Here is a 22889-nt window from a genome sequence, read left to right as displayed (position 1 = left end):
GCTCGGTGCGCGCTCGCCTCGCTTTTTGCGCTTCTCTTCCCCCAAGTGGAGACCCTGCTGGGAGGCGGGGGGAGGGGGAGGAATGCGAGGGAGCTGCTGGGGAAGGGGGAAGGGGGGGCCAGATGGCAGAGGGAAGGCTCCGCGTGCAGATTGGCCAGCGGGTCTCTCCCCGCTTCTCTCTCACTGGCGGAAAGGCCGGGCAGCGGGGCTGAGTGGCAAGGGCACAGGCAGAGCGCTTGGCTGTCAGAGCGGGGCAGGGGAGGGACTCGCGAGCTCGGCGCCCGCCCACTTCCCTTTGCCTTCTCCCACTACGGGGCTCGCTGCTGCCCTTTGAATCCCGCAGTCGGAGCGTCATCTGAGCTGGCGGCGCGATGCGTTGACTCCCTCGAGATGAATGGGGTAGCGCGGAAGAGAGTCTGTGCAAAGTGCCTTTCCTATGAAGCGGAACATAGATATATGAAGCTGCCTTGTGCTGAATCAGACCCTCGGTCCACCAAAGTCAGTATTGTCCACCCAGACTGGCAGCGGCTCTTCAGAGTCTCAAGCTGAGGTTTTTCACGTTTACTTGCCTGGACCATTTTTAGTTGGAGATGCCGGGGATTGAACCTGGGACCTTCTGCTTACCAAGCTTTACCACTGAGCCACCGGTGTCGAGTAACCACGCCTTTCCAAAGAATCTGAGCTTCCAGGGTCATAGCGGCCTTGAACCGCGAACATCATCTTCAAAATAGGAGACAAGTTTCACCTTCACGACCATCTGTGTTTTATTCATGTGCGCATGCACACTTCTTCAGACGAGGAATCAGGTGCAGACAGTCAGCAGAGCTACATATAGCTGGTAGGCAGTGGTTTAGAATGCGAAATGGTACAAATTTAAAATCCAGTGACTGAATAGTAATTGCATTCTAAACCACTGCTTACCAGCTATATGTAGCTCTGCTCACTGTACCTAATTCCTAGTCTGAAGAAGTGTTCATGCACATATGGAAGCTTACATTCTGAATAAAACTTTGTTGGCCTTAAAGCTACCACTTGACTCCTACTTTGTTCTACTGCTTCAGATCAACATGGCTGCCCACCTGGAGCTATCACCATCTTCACTCGTTCCACTCCAGCTTGAAACAAGTGAAGGGATACTTAAAGAGAGTGTCGTAGTAGAGCACGTGCAGGGTACCAGTTACCATCTTATTTCACATAGCTGCCAACTGATTGCCAGCGCCTGCCAGCAAACCAAGGCTGCCTTCTGATGTTGCCTCTAAATATTTGTTTTTTAAAATTTCTTTAATTCATTTACGCCTCACCTTTCTTCCCAATGGGGACCCAAAGCGGCTTACATAATTCTCTTCTCGCATCCATTTTTTCCTCACGGCCCTTTGAGGTGGTAGAAAATAGCAGGAGCACCGTAAAGACTAACAACAGTTGTGGTGGGGTAGGAGCTTTCCTGAGTAACTGCTCCCTTCAGAAGTGACTCCTGAAAGCTCCTGCCCTGCCACAAATTGTGTTAATGCTACTGGAATCTTAGTCTGCCTGTAGCGGCAGAAAAGAATAACTCAACTATCCATCTTGCTCTATCCCTGGTAGTCCAGGGACCCTGGTTGAGGTAGGTTAGGCTGAGAGTACGGCTGCGATCACACACAATAAGCAATGCACTTTCAATGCCCTTTCCAACCGGATTTTGACAATTAGCACAGCGAAATCCAGTTGGAAACTGAATTGAAAGTGCATTACTTAGTGTGTGTGATTGCAGCCTAGGACCATGGCCTTTAATCAACCGGGCTGGTAGCCACAGATGGACGTAGCCTCCATTAATCTGTCTAACCCTCTTACAAAGCTATCCATGTGCTCTTGGCCATCACAGTCAGGACTATATACTCTTGAGTTAAGTGGCACCCTGAAGACCAACAAAGTTTTATTCAAGGTGTGAGCTTTTGTGTGGTTGGGGCACCAGTAAAAGGCTCTCTAAGCACATGTAAACCACATGCATACGTAGCTGCAAGCAGCTTCGCTGTGGGAGATGCTTGGAATGCAAACTGCTTTCTTAAAAAAGGAAAATAATTTTTTATTTACTACACCTTAACAATCAATCTAGAGCAGGGGTGTCAAACATGCGGCCCGGAGGACAAGTCATGCCCCCAGAGAGCTCCTATCAGGCCCCTGAGCAACTGGCTTTTGTCTGTTTCCTTCTCCCTCTCTCATCTCCTGCATCTCAACTTACTTTCCAAGGCTTGCTCAATCACACAGGAGCTACAGAGCAAAACCTCGATTTTCTCCATTGACTAAGGCCACTCCCCCTCCTGGTCCCCTAGGGAGGGAGGGAAAGAGCCAGAGCTTCCTTTGCCCAGTTCCCTGGATCCCATCGGAGAAATACATTATATATATAACATAGTTCCAGCTGGCTTGGCATAATGGGGTGTGGCCTAATATGCAAATGAGTACTTGCTGGTTTTTTTTCTACAAAAAGCCCTGTGTGAAACAATGGTGGTCAGGGGGTGTGACCTAAATGAGTTTAAAATCACTGGATGCTCAACCAAGACTTTGTAGGCTCAATGGCAAACCACCCCATAAAAAGTTTGCCATGAAAATGTCATGAAAGCATCATCACCCCAGAGTCGAAAACGACTGGTGCTTGCACAGGGGACTACCTTTACCTTTACTGTTGCATTTGGAGCTATAAGATGCAGGACCATTCATCTGAGAGACAGCATCTTTTAAATGCAGGGCATATAAGGGACCAGCAGGAAAGCACAGCCCCTCAGGTTCTGTTGGTACTGTAGCATAAAATCAATGTAGACGTGTCTGGACAAGCTGCTATCAAGTGTGCCTTCAGCAGGACAATCCAAAGCAAATATGTATCTCATTTCTCATACCTGATATTGACCGCTGGCAGTGGCAGCAAGAGATAGGGCTAAGCCAATTACATCCTACCCAGACATCACTGCAGATCAGAAGGTCATGTGTCCAAGAGAGGAAAAAATGCACCATGCAGACACATGAATGGGAAAATGTATAATGGGAGTGGTGGTGGAGAATGGTGTTCTGATGAATTGAATTGAGGCTGAGGACTTGTGGCCACAAAGCAGGCAGGAGACTGTAAGAGTCACTGATCTTGTACTCTTTTTGAAGAATCTCTCCAAGTCTAATAGATCCCCCTAAAGAAGCCTGTTGGCAAAATGTACAAGGAATGTTGGGAATTTTAACTGAGATATATATATATATATATATATATATATTTCGCCCTGTTGGCCTTTGTCTTATCTTTTTTAACACTGAAAGTAAGTTAGGGCTTTTTAAACATTGAAAGTAAGCTAGTTAAAATTGAATAATATATACATTACTGAGTATCAAAATGCATGGCTTCCGGAGTACAAATTCACAGTGAGATAAGAGGCTCTAGTAAGAGGGAGGGAGGGACAGTGGCTAGGAAGTGAGACTCCTAGCCTAGCTGAGGATGCAAAAATTTGTATGATTCTTTAGCTACTCCCCCCCCCCCAAAAAAAAACCCCAGAAATTGAGCACCAAACGTATGATTGTTTAATTGTGATTGTTCCATCTTGGACAATCTTCTGTAAGGTTGTGTAAAAACAGCCAAGCAGTACACACCCCTCAACTTTTAAAGAATGTGACTGAAAAACAAATTTCACTGTGCCCGTCCTATGCCTCAGTAATCATAACCAGATACAAAGACAAAACACACACATACATTCTGGTGACACCTGGCTCTGTTTTCTAATAAGCTCAGTTCTATGGGAATAAGTGCCAGATAGTGAGATTCACTTCTGAGTAAATGCATAGGACTGGAATACATACAAGTATATGAAAGCAGCCCCTCCCAAACATATTATTAAAAAGAAGACAATGTTGTGTTCAGGACGATGTTAAAAAAAAGTGTAACTGGAATAATGGCTTTGTTTCCTCCTTGAAAATAATGCTGGCCAAACAGGTTTCTTGCCTGGTATTTCTGTAACAAGAATACTTTGTTTTCAAATAATGGCAGTTCTCTCCTGCCCCCTACCTCTCCAAAAGAAGAGAAAATCCCCCACACTATAATTTATTTATTTATTTATTACTCTACATTTATATCCCGCCCTCTCCGCAAGCGGACTCAGGGCGGCTTACAATATCATAAAAACAATCAATTCCATAAAACATATAAAACCATAAAAGTGGGCTTTCCTTCCCACTTCAGTTTCTTGGATTCCTAGTGGACTCAAATTCACTCTGAATACTTCTTGGACTTATCAGGTTTTTCTACCAGCAGAGTGGATTTTCTGTTGCCTAATGAATCCCAGTCCCCAGTTTAACATTTTCTTGCCTTTTAGGAGGCATTTGAAAGGTTTCTTGGCTTGGTGGATTGTCTCGTGCTGCTTACGGTTGGAGTTCTGGCTGAAGCCCTTTCCACACAGCCTGCACTTGTAGGGTCTCTCGCCTGTGTGGATGCGCTGGTGCTCGGTGAGGACAGAATTGCGTGTAAAACTCTTGCCACACTTCCCACAGGTGTAGGGCTTCTCTCCTGTGTGAGTGATGTGATGCCGAATGAAATCTGTGCTGCGCACAAAGCACTTCCCGCACTGTGGGCACCTGTAGGGCTTCTCAACCAAGTGGTTCCTCTGGTACTTCAACATCTTCAGGCTCCAAGAGAAGTTTCCCCCAGGCAACTGAGAGCCCCCTCCAGGTCCCAGCTCAGCTCCCAGAACCTTGTCAGTTGTCATCGCACTTGTAGAGCTGCTCTTCTGGTCATCTGTCCTTTGCTGATTCTTTCCCCAACATGCCGGGCTACTCATTTTCTCCTTGCTGTGAGTCCTCTCATGCTGGTTCCGGTTGGAACTCTGGCTAAACCCTTGCCCACAATGGCTGCATTTGTACGGCTTTTCACCCGTGTGGATCCTCTGGTGTTCAAGGAGGACTGAACTTCGACTGAAGCTCTTCCCGCAGTCCAGGCACAGGTAAGGCCTTTCTCCAGTATGGGTTCTCTGGTGCCTTAAGAGATCTGTGCTCCTGCGGTAACTCTTCCCACAATCAGAGCATCTGTAGGATTTAGACTTGCCACACAGGGACCCAGTGGGATCCTTGAACTTTTGTTTACGCACAGTCGATTGGTCTTCTGCAGGGTCTCCTTGCTGGATCCCATGATCGCCTTCCCATTGGGGGACATTCAAGGGCATCCCAAGATGCCCTGCACTTTCTTCCTGCGAACTTTCCGCTTTGCTCTTACTCTCAGCTGGGAGAGACAGAATCCAGGCAGGATTTGTTCCATGTGCTGCGAACAGAAAAGAGATTCGGCCACCAAATTATTAAATTCCTGCATTGAAACAGAGCATAATCCCATCCTCTTGCAGATACTGTTTTCTGCATACTCATGCATTGGTGATGTGATACAAAATACAGAATTAGCACCAAATTGTTTAAACTGTTTTAAACTGTTTATTTTAACTATTTTATTGTTGTTCTATTGTGTTTGTGAGCTACCCTGAGCCTGCTTTGGTGGGGAGGACGGGATATAAATCAAATAATCTAAATTAAACTAAAACTTCCAAGACAAAAAAAAAAGATCTTTGAAAGAAAATTGGAACAACTAATACCTGAGAAGAAGGTATCGTTTTTGTGGATACTGAGCAGCCTCTAGTTAGTATTAATTTTTTTTATCAGTGTTACCCAGAACAGCATCACTATTTTACATGGATATTTCTCCCTCTCATCATACACACACTTATGATTACATACCTCCCATTCCCCACTCCAAGGAGCAAATGATAGGAGACCATTAATTCAAGCTCTAGGTTTTAGATAAGGCATTAGGGAAACACATTCTGAGATAGATTCCTGCTCTACAGAGCAGCTCTACAAGTGACATTAAGCCCTCGTCTATGACTCCCTGTAATGGACAGTAAATGTTAAACGTGTTGGTCCAGTCAGAGAACCTCAATTGACAGGGGATTCTAATGGAATTTGACAGCTGAGGGTGACCACTGAGAGTGCAGTTGAGGTGGCAGTTAGTTCATTTAAGCAGAGTGAAAGGATCAAGAAGGATCCTGAATTAAGGAAGTGGGACCAGTAGTCCTGCCCTGAGAGAAATAGCTGCAAGTAAAGGGTGGGGGGTAATCCCTGTCAGGTGTTTAAGAAAGAAAATTGGAGCTGCTATGTTCCTTCCTTCACAGACATAAGAAGGTTTGAGACAAAGATGCATATGCCTGTTAATTTAAGCAGTGACTGCCACGGGATCTTTCTCCACAGTTTTAAAGCCCAATCTGTAGACGCAAACTGCAATTTTATTGTGACAAACTTACCTGTTGTTTATAGTTATACAGAGTTACCTCATTCTAGTTGCCTGTTCATTTGCCAGATTTAAATCTGACACCTACCGTACTTGACCATTTCCCCTATAAAAGTGAAATAAATTTTGATTTACTATTAGCCTCTAATGTGCCATAATTTGACATTTATTAAAGAAGAATTCCTTGGTTCCTCAGTTCCAGGCTGGGTCAGTATATATCCATATACATTTAAACAACTGGGTGGGAGAGACAGAAAAACAATGAAGAAGCTCAGCCAAGAAAAAGAAAAGAGGAAGCAGGAAAACGTGTTATGCCCCCCCTTTCCACACATTTCACAACCTTTATTTATTTATTTATTCGAGATTTATATCCCGCCCTTCCCACGAATGGCTCAGGGCGGCTTACCTGGGCTAAGCACCATTGATCCACCTAAGCTTACCTGGGCTAAGCACCATTGATCCACCAGCAGAAATGCCGAGAGGCAAGAGCAAATATAAGGAACTCTCAGCTAGACCTCCAAGCCACAGAGAGGGGCAGGAGGCAGCGGAAGCTGAAGGAGCCGCAGCCTCCATAGCAATAGACAGGTAGCCGAGCATGCCTCGCTTGCAGCAGCGATTCCCACCCGACAGACACAATGCAAAGGACTGCGGGGAAGAACGCTGTCCTTGCACAGCATCCTGGGAGACGTAGTTTCCCAAACTAAGGCGTTTACAATAAAAAAAAAAAACAGACGGGCGAGTGAATTGGGAAAGAAGGAGAGAAGAAAACGAGATGGATTCAGGGGAAAGAGAAGAGAAAGAATGAATGGGCTCCAGGGATTAAAGAGGGTAAAGGCTGTTAATATAAAATGCATCCATAACATTAGAAGCCCAAGAGGAGGTTGTTTTTTTGGCATCATCCGAATCGAGTGGTCGGTTGCAGGGGCGCCTCTTGGAATGCTCTGGGTACGTAGTGGTAAATGTTTAAGCTTCCTTACAAGAAATGAAAAGTTAAAGTGCAGGTTGCATTGTTTGTGAAGGATATCCCTGCCTTTTAGGGCAGTCAAAAGCGTGTAAATGTTATTTTATTAAAACGGCTTAATAATGGTGTAAACATTAAACTGCTATATCTCTCCCCCACCCCCCCGCGCTGTTTGAAACTATTTTTCACCTTTACTGACCAGATTTCCGTGCTTAGGCATGCTAGGAAGCAAGAACTTCATTCGATAGCTATTGTCAGTGTGTTACGAGATTGATTTTTTTGCTTTTGACTTTAGCAATCTAGGAATATATTTTGATGCTTCACTGGGTTTTTCACTAAACTTCCCAACAAGGAGGGGTTGGGGATTTAATAGCAGCGAAGCTGAATAAAATCCTGGATTATCCCAGAATCGGGCTTTTGTATATTTTAAAAACTTTTAACTGAAACTTTGCTGAGAATGGGCTTTTAAGTATAAAAGCGAGGAATCCAGGTTTTTATCGCAACAATCGGAGTGACTTCAACTGCGTAATGAAATCTTTCTGAAGCAGGAAAACACCTTTACCGCGGATCCCTTTAAAAGTTTTCCATTTCTGAGCCTCCCTTCAAATGGCGGCGAACAAACCGGCGTCAACTCTCATCTGCCCTGACCCAAGATGGCCGCCCACTCATACGTCTTTCTGGTTTTTTTTTTTTTTTGCCTTTGCTAAAAATGACGAACCTATTAACTTCAGCGGTGCTCTTTCCCTTACCCAAGATGGCACCCACACTTCCTTTCTTGCAACGCAACCAGGCCTCCCCCCCCCCGTTTGCCCTCAGCAAAGATGGCGGCACTTTAGCCGCCCGACTTTGGCAAACAAGAGGTTGCCTATTGGCTGTGGCTGATAGCAACGTTGCCTACTATTGGGTGAGCTGGATCTGGAGAACGGTCTGGGAAGCTCAGACGGCGGTAGTGGCAGGGGGGAAGAGGAGGACGAGGGAGTGTTGGTGAGCCGAAGGGAGGGGGTAAGGGCGGGCACGACACCCGGGAGTGTGTTTGCTTTTGAATTTAGTTGTATTTAATCGGAGAGACTTGAATTTATGTCTGTACTTAACTTTACTGAGATAAGTAAGGTGCCTGAAGAAGGTGGGGCTGGAGGTGAGATTCCCCGGGGCTGGTGTGTGTGTGTGTGTGTGTGTGGGAGGGGTGGGGAACGGTTGCTGTATCCCGTGGGCATGAAGAAGGATGCGCCAGGCGTGTGATGGTATTGGGGCGAAGCAGAGATCTGCTAGATAGAAGGCCTTGCAGCGGGAGAGGATGCCGGCAATGAGTGAGAGAGGGAGGTGGAAAACTCATGGGTGGAAGACTTGGAGGGACGGATCGGTTGGGGGGAGACAGGCAGGGAGTGGTAGAATGGAGGGGTGGGCATGGAAAGATACGTTGGGGAGAAGTAAGGGAGTGGAGAATTCCCAGAGTTTGGAGACAATGCGAAAGAGAGACTCCGGCAGAAGGTTTTAGGGTAAAAGTAGTTGAGTCGTTAATGAAGAGGCTCAAATGTCTGTTATATCTGGGGAAGTAGGGTTGCCGATCCCCAGGTGGGGGCAGGGGATCCCCCGGTTTGGAGGCCCTCCCCCGGCTTCAGGGTCATCAGAAAGCGGGGGGGGGGGGAAATGTCTGCCGGGAACTCCATTGTTTCCTATAGGGACCGATTCCCATAGGGTATGATGGAGAATTGATCCACGAGTATATGGGACTCTGGGAGGGGGGGGGGTGTTTTTTGAGGTAGAGGCACCAGATTTTAAATGTAAGATCCGGTGCCTCTCCTCAAAACACACTCCAAGTTTTAAGAAGATTGGAGGTCCAATTCTATTAACCCCCAAAGAAGGTACCCCTATCCTTCATTATGTCCAATGGAGGGAAGGCATTTAAAAGGTGTGCCGTCTCTTTAAATGTGATGACGAGAACTCCCTTTGTTTCAATTATGCTTCTGGTTTCACCCCCAAAGTCCCCAGATATTTCTTGAATTGGACTTGGCAACTCTATGGGGAAGTCAGGTGGGGCAAAGTGGTGGGATGTATCCTGAGTGGCCCAAATCCATCTTTCCCTTTGGGAATAGGTTGCCTTTTACACCGCCTGTTCCATTTGGTACAATACACCACAAGAAAGGCATGTTTCGTATGACGAAGAGCCATCCTATCCCATTAAGTGTTGTTTTTTTGTATGGAGAAGAGTGAGCCTAATCCTATGAAGCTTAGTTGAGTAGAGAGGGATGGGAGGGTGAGACCCTGGAGGGCTGGAATTTTCTTTGGCCTTGAGCCCTCGGCTTGTTAACCTTCCTTCGATCGGAGATTGTGTCATACCACTATTCTGTACAGCACCTAGCACCTTGTTCCTAATGAAAAAACAAATGCATGGGGAAGGAAGAGAATAATGTACCAAGTTGGAGGGTGAGATTTCGAGGAAGGAAGTGTATGAGTGGAAGAGAGGCTACAGTCCTACTAGTGTTTATTGAGGAGCTTCTTTCATTGAAACGAGAGGGTTAGTTAATTCAGAAGCGCATGCTGGAATCAATGTTGTTAGCCTTGAAAGTGCCCCTGGATTTTTGTTTTGTTTGACTTCACAGGAGACATTATTAGGTGTGGTCTGTGAAGGGCTGTTTACGGAAAGGAGCAACTAATTAATTTAATTTGCTGTAGACTCATTGTGGCTTGTGACTGCCTGATCTTGCCACTGGTGTCAGCGGCTGCCTCTGCCTGGGTGCTTACCAGACCGTTTATTACATTTTGGCATGGAGCCTGATATGTCTGCCTGGCCAATTTTGGGTGCCTTGGTTTCTGTCATGTGATAGGAAGAAGCAGCATCTCTGTAATGCCTTGACTTACTTCCAATGGTCATGTTTGACTTCTAGTCCACTTACCTCTAACACAGGGGTGGCAAAACTGTGGCTCGGGAGCCACATGTGGCTCTTTCACACAAATTGTGTGGATCTCAAAGCCCCCACTGCCCCATCAGGCAGCTTGGAGAAGGCATTTGTCTCTTTAAATCACTTCTCCAAGCCAGCTGGCAGCTTGGAGAATGCATTTAAAGTTGCTTTCTTTCCACCTCTCTCTTCTTCCCCCCTCCCCTCCATCTATTTGCTTTTTATTTTTCCTTCCTTCCTTGTGGCTCTCAAACATCTGATGTTCATGTCTTGGTTCACGTGTGGCTCTTACATTAAGCAAGTTTAGCCACCTCTGCTCTAACATAACGAAAAGGATAATGAAAGCTGAGTTTGGACAATGCTTCTATCATGCAAGGGCCCATGTTGGCCTGCCCCTATCCTGTGTCTCCTTTGGGACCTTTTAGAAGAAGCCTGTTTTCTTCTGTGTTGCCCTGGTGTGTATCTCCGGTGGCTTTTGTATCTTTTTATTTGCTCCTTGAATTCATTGGTGCTCACCTGCCTTTGGCAGATGCCTGATTAGCTTTGTGCTTGTAAAGGTGCCACTGGAAAAAATTTGTTCTGCTGCTTCAGACCAACATGGCTGCCCGCCTGACTCTAGCGTTATGCTTTTCACTCTGCTTAATACAGTCACATCTGTGCTGGGAAACTTCCCCTTTGCCTTGTGAGCTGGGATTCCAGTTTGGTTATCCTAAAGAGAATCTGTGGAGAGCGTCTGGATTTTCTGTTGTCACTAACAGTGCTGTTTGCATGGCAGTTAATGATTTATAATTATCTTCTCTGAGGGGAGGCATAATTAATCCCCCACATGCCTCTGTACCTTCTTTTCCTTCTGAAGACTGCGCGTGTTTAGAGCTATGGGGAAGACATGTTTGTGAGCTGCCGAGGCCTTCGAATGTGATGTTTGGGCATTCAAAAAGGGGGCACCTCACAAGAACTGAATACCCTGAGCTTACCTAACACGCTATCCTTTTACTAGTTTAGTGGTACCTCCTCCCATTTATAAAAGATAGAACTACGACTGCAGTCTGTCTTATGAATTACAAGAATAGAGCTGGTGGTTGAATATGTTCTAGAGAAATGTGAAATGAAAGGGAACTTTGCATGGATGAGGTAGAGCTGCCTCTGGTCTGTAAGGAGGCAGTGGCTGAAGTCGGGTTTCTTCTTTTCTTTTTCTCCCCGAAGCAGAAAGGTGAGAGATGAGGACCCGGTGGGCCATCCTGGGCCGGCCTCCAAACCCCTGATCTCAGGGGACTGGCGGGGGGAGAACTCTGCTTCCTGGAGCTAGCCATGGAGTGCTCCCTTTTGGCAGAAGCCTCAGAGGGAGACCCTCAGCTAGTGCCTGCCTGTCAAAAGCAGATTAGGCGACGAAGAATCATGGTATACAGGTGAGAGAGGAGTCAGTTGCCTTAGAAATTCAAGTAAGGGAGCAGCTGTGTTGCAGCCTTGAGCCTTTATGTATTATTTCGCATTTTCAGGCCTTCCCCTGAGGAGCAAGAGTCCCCCACCGTCCGCCAGAAACCGCCTGAGCAAGGCCGAACACCTTCCTTCCAGTGTGTGGATGCAGACAGGTCGCCCAGCAAGAGGCAACGGCTGCAGCAGGGACCTCCCCCGGTGGTGGAGAGCAATGGGGACACTTGTGACCCAGTGGGAGAGACCCTGTGGCGCATGGCATCTCCTATGGAAAAGAAACAGCGGAAAGTGCTGGCTGTGGGCCTGGAGGACTTTTCCACGATTCAAGTGCCTGTGAGTGGGATGTTGCAGAGCAGCAGCTGGGATACGGGGAGGGCCGGGATGAAACGGGACCTCAACCGAATAAGGACCAAGGAAGCAGTTTCATAACCCCCTCCTCACGGCTCCCAGTTGCCTCTTCAGGGGAAATCCGGCTCTTCTCCATGTATCTAGAACCACTATGGCAAAACCTTCTGGGGTTTGTGCCTTCATCTGAACACCGTGGGATTCGCCTCATACATTTGTTTCCAGCAGCTTGGCTGCCTCAGAAAATTCTCTGTAACTGCTGGTTCAGCTCTGGCTACCAGTGAATAGGAACTCCCCACCCACTTCTCAAGAGTTAACAGAGGGGTGAAGCCACAGGCTCTTGAGCTGTAAGGTTGTGTAGCTCTCATGGTGCTTTGTGCCTCCCAGTTAGGAGAATGGGGCCCTGTGTTATATTGTGCTCTCCCCCAGGGGTGGGGGGTGGGAAGTCTCAAGATGCTTGGATTATGTATTACTTGTGTCCCGCCTAAGTCAGCTCTCAGGATGAAGGAAGAGGAGGAGAGCAGACCCAATTTTACTTCTCCTCCTCCATGTGTATGCGCCTGTAAGTCATGTCACCCCCCCTGGTGACTGACCCCCTACTGGGGGATATTCATAGAGGTGGCTGAATAAAGCCTGCCCCTGTCCTCCCAACTTGGTATTTCAAGGAAGTCTCCCATCTGTGTACTTGCCAGAGTCGACCCTGTTTAGCTTCCGAGATCAGCTTTGCCTGGGCTATCCAGGCCAGGGTGACTTTGCCTGTTCTTAAGCTGTCGGGGGATGTCTGGCTTTCCCCAGGAAGCTCCAGAAGGCTGCTCACCTCTGCAGAGATCGCCTGTGTCCCCCTGTGCAAATCCTCTCCCATCAACCCGCATGAACGAAGCTGGATCCTCCTCCTGCCAGGCTAACGGTCAAAGCATCACTGTCTCCAGGTGAGCAGCAACTCACGTGACCAGAGAGAGAGGGCTGGGACTGGGGTTTGGGTGCCCAGCTCAAAGCCCTCTGTCTTCCGCTCCTTCCTTTCCCTCCCAGATCATCTCCTCCTAAGGGGCATTCCCCTTCCCATCAAGAGCCTCGGGAGAGGCTGGCTCATGCTTGCCAGAAGCTGTGGCCCCAGAGGCTGCCTCCCTCTCAGGGTCACGAGTCGGAGCGCCTGCAAGCCAAAAGGCAGCGGCTGCAGAAGACGGTACTCCCGCCCAGCGGCAGTGAGGAGATAAAAGCGTCCGCCCTGGAGAAGGCCCGGCAGCAGATCCTGGCCATCAGCCTTGAAGACTGCTCCTTGAGCCCAGCGAGAGTGAGTGGGGAGGGTGAGGGGAAGGAGGGGAAAGGTGTGAAGGGAGCCGGGAGGGCAGTGGCCTGGGTCCAAGTTTCAGTTCAGACGTCTCTTCTTGCCGGCAGGATGGCGGTGCTGGCAAGGAGCCACTGGAGACCTTACTGTCCCCCTGTAGGTGAGTGCTCCTCCACAAAACAAACCGAGGCTCAGAACCGGCTGTGCTGCCTTTCCCCAACAGGGTGGTGCTCGCTGATAAAGCAGGAAAACTCACCGGCTTCCAGGGCTTTTGCATCAATGCCTTGTGTGTCATGCTCCTGTGCTCCCTTGTGGTGCGAAGGGGTGGTCTCTTTGGCTTCCTGGTTTCCCTAGAGCACCTTGGTTTCTGAAGGGCCAAGGAAGGCTGCCCATCATTTCCCCTGTGTTTTTGCTCCCGCACAGTAGCCATCAAGTGACTCTGCCTCACCCGACACCCGCTCTTGACGTGGAAAAGCCCACCCTTTCCGATAAACACGAGAAGGATCATCAGACAGGTAGGAAGGGCTTCTGGATTTGGCCCTGTGCATTGTTAGCCCATTCTTTTGCGTAAGGTGGCATTTTGGGGGCAGGACGATGTCGAGGACAGTTACTGTATCAGTAGGTTTTCTGGGCTAATCGTACCTGCTGCAGGAACTTGCAGCCTCATTGAAAAGCAAATCTGACTCTCTCCATCAAAATGGGCATGAGCCAATTTTGTGTACTGAAAGCATCATTTGGGTTTACTTTGCATCTGCACACGTGGGAGGGGAGTCGTTCATGCACAACTCTGACAAGAGGTTTGGAGTGCACCAGAGGGTGTTAGGGGGATATGTATGTTAAGCAACTGCGCAAGAAAGGGAGAAAGATGAACCAGGCCATAAGGATTAAGAGGAATGATAACTTTGTTTGTGAATGACCATCTGTTCTTGGACTTCCCTGTTTTGTTCTGCTCTTCCTCCCATCAGATGCCTCTTCTGAAACAGCCGAACCTCTCTCCTCCTGGCCACCTTCAGTGTCAGCTCTCTTACGTCCGACTGTGGTCCCCCGTTTTCGGCACTGGGGCCTGGCCCCCGTCTTCCAGAGCATGCGATCCAAGCTGGAGGCTTTTGCCGATATCTTCCTTAGTCCATCCAAGCCCTCCCTTCCGTCCACTGAGGGGACACCCTCTTTGCCACCATGTCCCGAGGAGACAGAGGACCGGGTGGCTGCCCAACCAGAAACTCCACGCCAAAGAGTCAACATTGAAGTCAAAATTGCAATTTCAGAGCCTCGTTCGCGGAAGAGGACTTGCCACCATGAAGAAGAGGAGGAGGAGGCGGCAGGCAGCTTGGTGGTGAGCGGGCGGCCTCCGATCCGCCAGTGGCGCTTGAACGAAGGGGATCTGGCTCCCCAGCACCGCCTCGGACGCAGCTACTCCTGCCCTGATTTTCCGGGGGCCCGTTCTTGGCGAGCGTCCTCGACCTCTCTTTCCCTCTCTGCGCAGCTGCGACAGCGCCGGCACACAGTCTGCAGCCTGGAGGTAGCCCGAGAGTTGGGCTGTCCCACCCTGCCCTGCCTACGCAAGGAGGTGTATCCCTTCAGTACACCACCTGGGCGCCTCCTGATTGGTCCCTCTGTGCACACTCCCCACTGTGACGGGTCCTCCTACTCCTCCCCTGTGCCTTCCTGCTGCCTTGAATCCAACCCAGGTCGCTCCAGGTAAAACCTTCCTCCTTACCCTCTGCCTTGCCCCATGTATGCTGTTCCTTGGGAGTCTTGTAGAGCCCTGCCTTTCAAAATCTAAGGAAGGTCCCTTGAGCATAGTATGAGCAAGCCCTTAAGCAAGTGTGTGTTCCTCTCTGATAGGATGGCTTATGCTTTAAAAAATAAACCTTGATTGGACATAAGCCTCCAGTAGATATTTATCCAACCTTTTCCTCCAAGCATATCAGGGTGGCATGATTTCCCCCCTTCCCACAACATCTCTGCTAAGTAGGTTAGGCTGAGAGAGAATGAATCACCTTGCAGACTTCATGACAGAGTGGGGATTTGAACCCAGGTCTTCCAGATCCTAGTAAGACACTCTACAAAAATCACGTATACTACTGAGTTGCCCTCTTCGGCAGAAAACATATCCAAAGCTCCCCTGCTGTATTCCTGCCGCTTCTTTACAGGATCAAGAACAGGGCTGGGGAAAACGCTGTTCCTGAGACCCGGGCAGCATCTCTGGGCTAGAAGGACCAGCAGTCGGATTGTGTAATACGCACAGCTCCTGCGCTTCTTTGTGCTGATCAGTGCTGGAGCGTAGTGGGGGTGGGTGGGGTGGGCCTCATGTTCTTTGACTGAAGCGAAGGCACTAGTTCTCCTGCCTCTTTGTGCCGCCAGTGCTGTATCCCTGTTTCAACAGTTAGTCTTGTTTGCCCTCCCCCACCTCAAAATGGCAAGTGAGAGCTGCTTCTCTAATTGCCCTGTTTCTCCTGTGCCCTTCTAGGGACCTCTCCCCTTCTCCTGAGGGTGGACAGAGAGTACCCAGCATTGGCCTGAATGCAGCTGACTCGGAGATGCTCACGTCAGACCAGATGATGCTTTCAGAGTCTGAGATGAAGGTCAACCACCCTGGGAGGCGCTGGTAGAAAAGGGCTCTGTTTGAGGGCGATTTTATTATCATTTTGCCTGACGGTGCCCTTATCTCTCTAGGGTTCCCAAGAGAACACCGTAGGGAAAGTTTCCTGCATAAGGATCCGCAGGACGCCTGCCAGGCAGCAAGCAAACCTCACCCCCATGGGGCTTCCCCGGCCAATCCGGTGAGAATGTCTACAAGAGGACTAGAATGGAATGAACAAGGCTTAACTGCTCAGGGAAGAGGGGTGGGATTTTGAAAAGAAGGGGCACGGCCTGGGAAGAACTCTGGGTCTGCAGTGCAGGGAGAAGAGATGGGGGCTGGTAGTTTATAGGCTTGGGGTAGGTGTGTATGTAGTGGGGGAGGGCAGACAGATTATGTGCAGGAGAGGAGTGGAGGCAAAAACAAAGGATGTCCTGTCCTCCAGTTTTAAAGCTAATCATCTGGGTTTCAGTTAAACATGGATGAAGTTGGGGGTTCAACATTTTATTATCAACTAGGGCAGGGGTGGCCAAACTGTGGCTCTTTCACACATACTGTGTGGCTCTTGAAGCCCCCTCCCACCCTGATAGCTTGGAGAAGGCATTTGTTTCTTTAAATCACTTCTCCAAGCCAAGCCAGCCAGCGGCTTGGAGAATGCATTTAAAGTTACTTTCTTTCCTCCTCTCCCCATCACATCTGTTTGCCTGGCTGCCTGCCTCCCTCCCTCCCTCATACATCTGATGTTCATGTCTTGCAGCTCTCAAACGTCTGACGTTTATTCTGTGTGGCTCTGACATTAAACAAGTTTGGCCACCCCTGAACGAGGGGCTCCACCCATTTGCTCCACCCTCCAACTCCGTAGCTTGCTCTGCTTGCAATGTGAACAGTAGTCTGAATACTGAATGAGCAGTTCCATCTCCTGCTGCAAGATGTACAGCGATACCTGATGAAGCGAAAGCAGGAGTGATCTTTTGCTGGCAAGCTGTAGGCAAAATAAAACGTATAGTAAATGTCATATTCTGCCTTTCTCCCCAACGGGAGTTTCTCCCCAACGGGACTCACAGCAGTTTACGTCATTTGCCTCTTCTCCATTTAATCCTCACAAGAACCCTGTGTGGGGTAGGTCTCGTTAGGTGTGTGACTGGCCCAAAGTCAGCTAGCAGCTTTCCATGGCAGAATGGAGATTTGAACTTGGATCTCCTCTTACCACCGTACCACACAAGTTCTGATCGATGAACCCTTTGCCACAGAGGGGATATTTTCTACCCTCCCTGTCAGTGCTGCCTTCCCTTGCTGGCCACTCTTGAGTAAACCTTTGCCATACAGGATGGATGTGCCAGGACGCTCCCTTCATTTCTGCCACTGCAACTTCCAGATCATCCTGAAAGTGGCAGTCAATTTTGAGGCTCCTGGCTTTAATTTCAGTGGAGTTGTGCCTGGCTCTGGCCGCCCATACTGCCTTTTGTGTATAACAATATTTTATTGGTTTAGAAGGGTAGGGAGGTAGAGACAAGGTGGGGGGAGAATATCAGTCAACATTTACACTCTTCCATTCTTACATCATTTCATACTTAATACATCTCCATATTTTCCATAATTTGCTTAAAGCATCTCTGAAAGTCTGATACAAAAATGTTAAATCTCTTATTACCTTAAACGTTATTAGCTCTACTTCTTAACAGTTGTTTACTCTTAACGGGTGAACGTAGTTTCTAAGGGAAAAGGCAGGGTGGGTAGGTTCTGGCAATTGCATTGGGCCAGGATGCTGGCCTTCACATTTGGTACTGAACTCCCACCATCATCCTGAAACTGCTGGCCAATTTTGAGGTGACTTGCTTTATTTTCAGAGGAGTTCTGCTTGCCACGAGTGGACACAGAGATCCAGGTTACCTTCTTGGCCTATACTTTGCCTTTCTCCCACAGGGGCCCCAAATGGCTTATGGCCTTCTCCTCTCCATTGTATTCTCACAACAACTCTGTGAGGTGTAGGTTAAACTGAAATTGTGTGTGACTAGCCCAAGGTTGTCCACCAAGCTTCCATGGCAGAGTAGGGAGTTGACCCTGGGTCTCCCAGATCCTAGCCCAACCATTACAGCATTCTGGCTCTCTGATGGGAGGCCAGTAACAAGGTCTCTTGGGTACTGTAGTTCATGGGTTACTGATGAGCATTTCTGAGAGTTCTGGAGAATGTCAGTTGCAAAAGGGGAAGGAGTGGGAACCAGGATTCCTGGTCTATTGAGATGGTGCTGCCCTTGGAGGACTAAATGTGAGCTGAGAGTCCAGTAACCGTGGGAAGTGGTGTTTGGAGGGTATTGGCATACAGCAGAGCTAGGTACCGATTCCCTTGCTTTTGAGAATATGCATTTTTGGCACTGAGCAAGCAATCCGCTGAATGATGTTCTTTTTTTATCAGGCTGAACAAGAAGGAATTCAGCTTAGAGGAGATCTACACAAACAAGAACTATCGCACACCCACGGAGAAGAGGTGAGGAGGCCTTCATAGTTCACAGGCTTCTGCCCTTTCCCTACTGTTGTCCGTGTGTGGACATGCCCTGTCAGCCAGAAACAGTCCAACAGTGGTTGGCCTGGAACACAGAATTCTTTCTTCAGGAACGGAGAGCACTGAACGCTAATTTCAGAATCTAAACATGTTTTGTGAATCTGCAAAACTTACTCCAAAAAAGGGATGGAGGGAGATACATGGGGGTAGGACTTAAGACAAAAGCTGTAAAAATTCTAAAAACTCTTATCTAATTTCTGAGCCTCTAGTAGTACAGGTCAGGAAGGGTGTCAATATTTGAGAATGAGCATTTTGGAGAAGTGCTGGTATTAAAATAATGTGTCAGTTGTCTCAAATACAGCATGCGGTATACCTAAAAGCAATATATAAATTATGCTGCTTCCATTTGATACAAAAATATGCAGACATGCTGTCACAGTTTAGATTTTGGCATAGTTATTCCATGCTGAGGCAATCACTCACTTTTGTTCCATACTTCATGGTTTTTAGGGGTTCCCTGGTCCTTCAGGTTGTGCATAATCTACTTTCTTTGACCTGTGGAATCTGCTGCTTTTCATTTAGAAGTTTCTAGTTCTCAAGGTTGATAAATCAAATTTTTAATGTACAGTTAGTACCGGAGGTGCTGAATCCAAGGGGAACATCTCTTTTTACGACAAAGGCATTCTGAATTCTTCCATGACTTTTTATCCTGACACCCTCCTTTTCCTGCTTAACTTTTTTTTATTCTGCTGTTAGATGCTGCTAGCGTATTCTGATTTTTACAGAAACCCAAGTATTGTGACCAGAACCTGTTATACATATTGTGTCTATATATTTGATTTATTCCAGTCACAGCATTTTGTGAGGGCATTTTGTGGCTGATCACTTATTAGTTCTTCATAGAGGCCAAGCTAGTCTTCATCTAGAGTCTCTCAGAGATTCCCTGCCCCTTAGCTGATGTGCCTGTCTCTGCAGGTCATTTGAGACCATCTTTGAGGTACCACTGGAACGCAATGGGGCGCTCATCTTCACCAGCCAACGCAAGCTGAAAAGAGCCATGGAGTTCCGGGAGGGAGGCCTTCCCCGTAAACCACGCAAAGCCCGTTCCCGAGGAGGACGCAGAACAGGGGGACGGAGAGCTCAGCCGCAGCCACCTGAGTTGGAGGAGATGTTGCAGCAGAGGCTGGCGGAGTTGGATGCCTTATTTAAGGAAGAAGACTGCTGAGCTGAACAGAGCTTGCATCTGTAACAAGAAAGGGTAGCCGCCTTAGGATCCTTTGCACTCCTGTTTTTCCCCAGAAGTACTTGCTTCTCCAAACTAATGAGTTTCTTTCAAATGGCCATCACCACTCCAGACTTCATCTGTGGTTATTGTCGTTCCCAAAGCCCAGCTCTACCCTCAAAACTGGTATTCTGTTACTGCTGTCTCATCCTCTATGGATCCTAGATCAGACTCAAAACATGGATCATGTCTCTATGAAAACTGAGTTTTGGCATCATTCAGTGCCACTTAGCCAATCACCAAGCTGCCTAAATTGGCACCATGTCACACCCCTCCCACTCAGCTCTTTGTTTCACAAGTGCAAGAGGAAGAACGTTTGTGGTGTCATGAAGCCGTCCCATCTCTTAGCTCTTCCTACGCACAATTAGGCTGTCAGTGCCTCTCATTGCTGGGCAGGGTGGTGGAGAGATATATTCCATCCAGTGCCCTATAATATTGTGTCATATGTCAGAAAGTGATGTGGGGAACAAATACACATTCTGGGGTTCATCTCCCCCACAAACAAAATATGAATGTAAAGCAATTTCCAGGCCTATTGGTTAGAAAGGACAAAGAAAGATTAAAAGAGAAAGCAGCGGGGTCGTTATGGGACATGAAATTAAATGGACAAAGTGAAGAGGTGCCAAAAGCCTGGAAAAAGAGCATCCATCCATCCTGGGGGGCAAAGCTACAAACAGCTGAGAATTTTGCAGGTTTTTATTTGGCTCTTCTTTTAGGATCAGGGCCTCGCTATTCCCACTTCATGTTGACTTTCTGGGAAGGTGTGCAACTAGGCAGTTGTTTTTGGTTTGCATTTTTGTATTAATCTATATTTCTAATAAACATTTTGGCTTTAAAAAGAAGTATGTTCCATGTTGCTTCCTTTAATAGCATTGTTGTGTTCCCAAATTGTAGGGGGCTAGAGTGTGTGAAGGGTTCATTCAGTCTTTCGGCCAGTATATTGAGAATAGAAATGAGCTGTGAGCCCTGGGATATGTACAATTGAATTGCTGCTCCAAATTTGTCTACTTTCAGGAATGGTGACAAGTTTGTTAACCAATATAAAATGAGAAAAACTGGGATAATGGTGGACAGTTCTGCTGTATGACAATATTTTTACATGAGTAACACTGCGGTACAACAGTGACCGGTAATTCAAATAGGATGCAGCTCATCTTGATCCTACAGTTTGAAGTTTTGTCTGCTTTAAAATCTTCCAAGATGAAAACCTTTCTACCTTTGACAGGTATGTGCTGAGGCCACCTTCTTTCCTGTAGTTAGTACCACAACAGAGTAACTTGCCCCATTAGATTATGAAGTTTAAAACCTTTCTTGCCCAATATGCAGTGTGGCAATCCCTGAGGAGCTGCCTTATGGTTGTAGTTCCTGTACAAGGAAGGGGGTTGGACTAGATGACCCTGGTGGTCCCTTCCAACTATGGTAATAATACCACATGGCCTTCCTACCCACTTTGTAAACTCCTTTGGCCAGCACACAAAAGGTGAACAGCAGTCCACAGCCATTTCTACCCATATGTAGGGTCTAGTTCTGTTGTTCCAGACTTAAAGTTGTAGAAAGGCTTCCTACCTCTACTCTGTTGTGGTTAAATGGAGGCTAGGCTGTACATGATAGCTTCTCTTTAGAGATCCAGCAAGATAAGAAAATAGACTGCCATACAATCAGGTTGGCCCTATTCCTCCTCTCCCCACAACTGTTCGTAGAGAAGGAAAGGTCCCCTGTGCAAGCACCAGTCATTTTCGACTCTGGGATGACGCTGTTTTCACGGCAGACCTTTTTACAGGGTGGTTTGCCATTGCATTCCTTGGTCGTTACACTTCCCCCCAGCAAGCTTGGGTACTCATTTTACCGACCTCGGAAGGATGGAAGGCTGAGTCAACCTTGAGCCGGCTACCTGAACCAGCTTCTGCTGGAATTGAACTCAGGTCGTGAGCAGACTGTTTCAACTGAACTGCGGCTTTACCACTCTGCACTATGGAGCTCTATATTGCCTATTCCTCCTCTCCCCACAACTGTTTGTAGGGAAAGGAACTCCAAAATCTTGCCAAGCTTGCACAGTGCAAGCAGGCTTGTTCCAGCAGTTGCCGTCTTATGGGACAGCATGGGACTGCCCTGAAGTGACTGCAATGTGCAGGTAGGCCTGTTTTCACCCCCCCTGAAGCGGCTGTCCCTCCCAATTGCTACGGAAGCTGCTGTTGGCAGCGTCAGATTTGAGTCCAGTAGCATGTTAGGGATGAACAAGATTTTTTGAGTATAAGCTATGGAGAATCAAAGCTGTTTTTGTCAGTATCCTTGAAATCTCATACCCCCAAAATCTTGTTGGTCTTTTAAGATGCTCCTGGCCGTGAATATAGCTATTCTGCTGGAGACCAACATGGCTACCCTTTGAATTAGTTAAAAGTGTGCCCCAATATTTCTCCCCCAAAATTTAACTTTAAATATGCTGTCTGGCATGTGTGTGTGTCAGTTTTGTCATCCGGCTAACCTTGGGGGATCCAGATTCATAAGTGGTGCTGCTGCAGACCCTATGGCTTTGTTGCTTCCTGACTCCCATTTGTCTCTGATCCCTTTCTGCTGGGCTGTGAGAGTAGTTTTCCTGTCTAGTTCTGCACGGCGAAGGCTTAAGCAATTCAAAATCTGGTGTACATTTTAGCACTTTCGCAAGTATTGATATTGTGTTGCTGCTTTATTTTCTCTACAACCACAAGGTAATTTACCTTGGCACAGTTTTTTTAAGTGCCAGTACTCATAAGGTTAATTTGGTTTATTCAATTTCTACCTCTCCATTTCCTGCAAGCAGGATACTGATGTCCACCAGTTCCTCCCTCAGGGCTTTGGGCAGGCCCCATACAGGTGCTGGGGTTCAGTACTGGCACCACAAAAACCAACCAACCCTGAGACCAAATGTTTTGAACAATGTAATGGCTTAGCATTTATACAGAAAGTGCTCCGGCCTCTCAGTCATTTCACCAAACGCTAGTCATGTCAATGCCCTTTATTCAGACCAACCTCAATACTTTGCATGTGCGCTTTCAAGCTTTGTGGAACTCTTCGTTAGCTTGGAGAGGTTTGTAGTAGAACGCAAAAAGCTTGCCTACTACTTTCCATTACTGAGCATGTTTTTTGACAAGGGGGTGTGAGATGATTTTTGGTTTTGGATTTGCTGTGAGTCAGCATCGCTTACTTACCAACCTACCATTTTAAAATAATTGCAGTTGACCTTTTCACTCCATTCAGCTTTAGGTTAGCCCTTGTGAGCTGAGGCAGCTAGGTGGGGGGAAGCAATACTATGCTATTACGTCATGCTGCCGTACAGTGTGACATCACGGGTCGGGCTGC

The 22889-nt window shown here is 47.6% G+C and overlaps 2 protein-coding genes across 3 annotated transcripts; one reads left to right on the top strand and one right to left on the bottom strand.

Moving 5' to 3' along the window:
- Positions 1-3508: 3508 nt before the first annotated feature.
- On the bottom strand, positions 3509-6924 carry ZNF768 (zinc finger protein 768). Its single transcript, XM_060256626.1, has 3 exons — positions 6712-6924; positions 4157-5257; positions 3509-4041 (listed from the first exon to the last, which is right to left on the bottom strand). The coding sequence occupies exons 1-2, from the start codon at positions 6866-6868 to the stop codon at positions 4239-4241; spliced, it is 1176 nt and encodes a 391-aa protein (XP_060112609.1). The 5' UTR covers positions 6869-6924; the 3' UTR covers positions 3509-4041; positions 4157-4238.
- Positions 6925-8161: 1237 nt separating this feature from the next.
- On the top strand, positions 8162-20392 carry PRR14 (proline rich 14). Of its 2 annotated transcripts, none has more exons than XM_060256617.1 (12): positions 8162-8216; positions 11336-11535; positions 11626-11893; positions 12701-12834; positions 12935-13196; positions 13301-13350; positions 13614-13705; positions 14156-14888; positions 15661-15775; positions 15867-15973; positions 18185-18256; positions 19247-20392. In XM_060256617.1, the coding sequence occupies exons 2-12, from the start codon at positions 11438-11440 to the stop codon at positions 19494-19496; spliced, it is 2181 nt and encodes a 726-aa protein (XP_060112600.1). In that variant the 5' UTR covers positions 8162-8216; positions 11336-11437; the 3' UTR covers positions 19497-20392. The 2 variants fall into 2 exon arrangements, with proteins under 2 accessions (XP_060112600.1, XP_060112599.1); XM_060256616.1 differs by lacking the exon at positions 8162-8216 and adding an exon at positions 8243-8367 and having other exon boundaries at positions 11333-11535.
- The last annotated feature ends 2497 nt before the right edge of the window (positions 20393-22889 follow it).

The sequence above is a fragment of the Heteronotia binoei genome, chromosome 15 (genome assembly GCF_032191835.1).
Source record: "Heteronotia binoei isolate CCM8104 ecotype False Entrance Well chromosome 15, APGP_CSIRO_Hbin_v1, whole genome shotgun sequence".
Taxonomy (NCBI): domain Eukaryota; kingdom Metazoa; phylum Chordata; class Lepidosauria; order Squamata; family Gekkonidae; genus Heteronotia; species Heteronotia binoei.
This window is presented reverse-complemented; position numbering and strand designations above follow the sequence as displayed.

Bases quoted from the DNA above. Each gene is read 5' to 3' on its own strand.
- ZNF768 (XM_060256626.1), bottom strand. From the start codon at position 6,868: ATGCTCGGCTACCTGTCTATTGCTATGGAGGCTGCGGCTCCTTCAGCT. The intron at 5,258-6,711 runs GTAAGCTTAGGT...TTCTGTTCGCAG, and splicing joins ATCAATGGTGCTTAGCCCAG to CACATGGAACAAATCCTGCC.
- PRR14 (XM_060256617.1), top strand. From the start codon at position 11,438: ATGGAGTGCTCCCTTTTGGCAGAAGCCTCAGAGGGAGACCCTCAGCTA. The intron at 11,536-11,625 runs GTGAGAGAGGAG...TCGCATTTTCAG, and splicing joins CGAAGAATCATGGTATACAG to GCCTTCCCCTGAGGAGCAAG. The intron at 13,197-13,300 runs GTGAGTGGGGAG...TCTTGCCGGCAG, and splicing joins GCTCCTTGAGCCCAGCGAGA to GATGGCGGTGCTGGCAAGGA.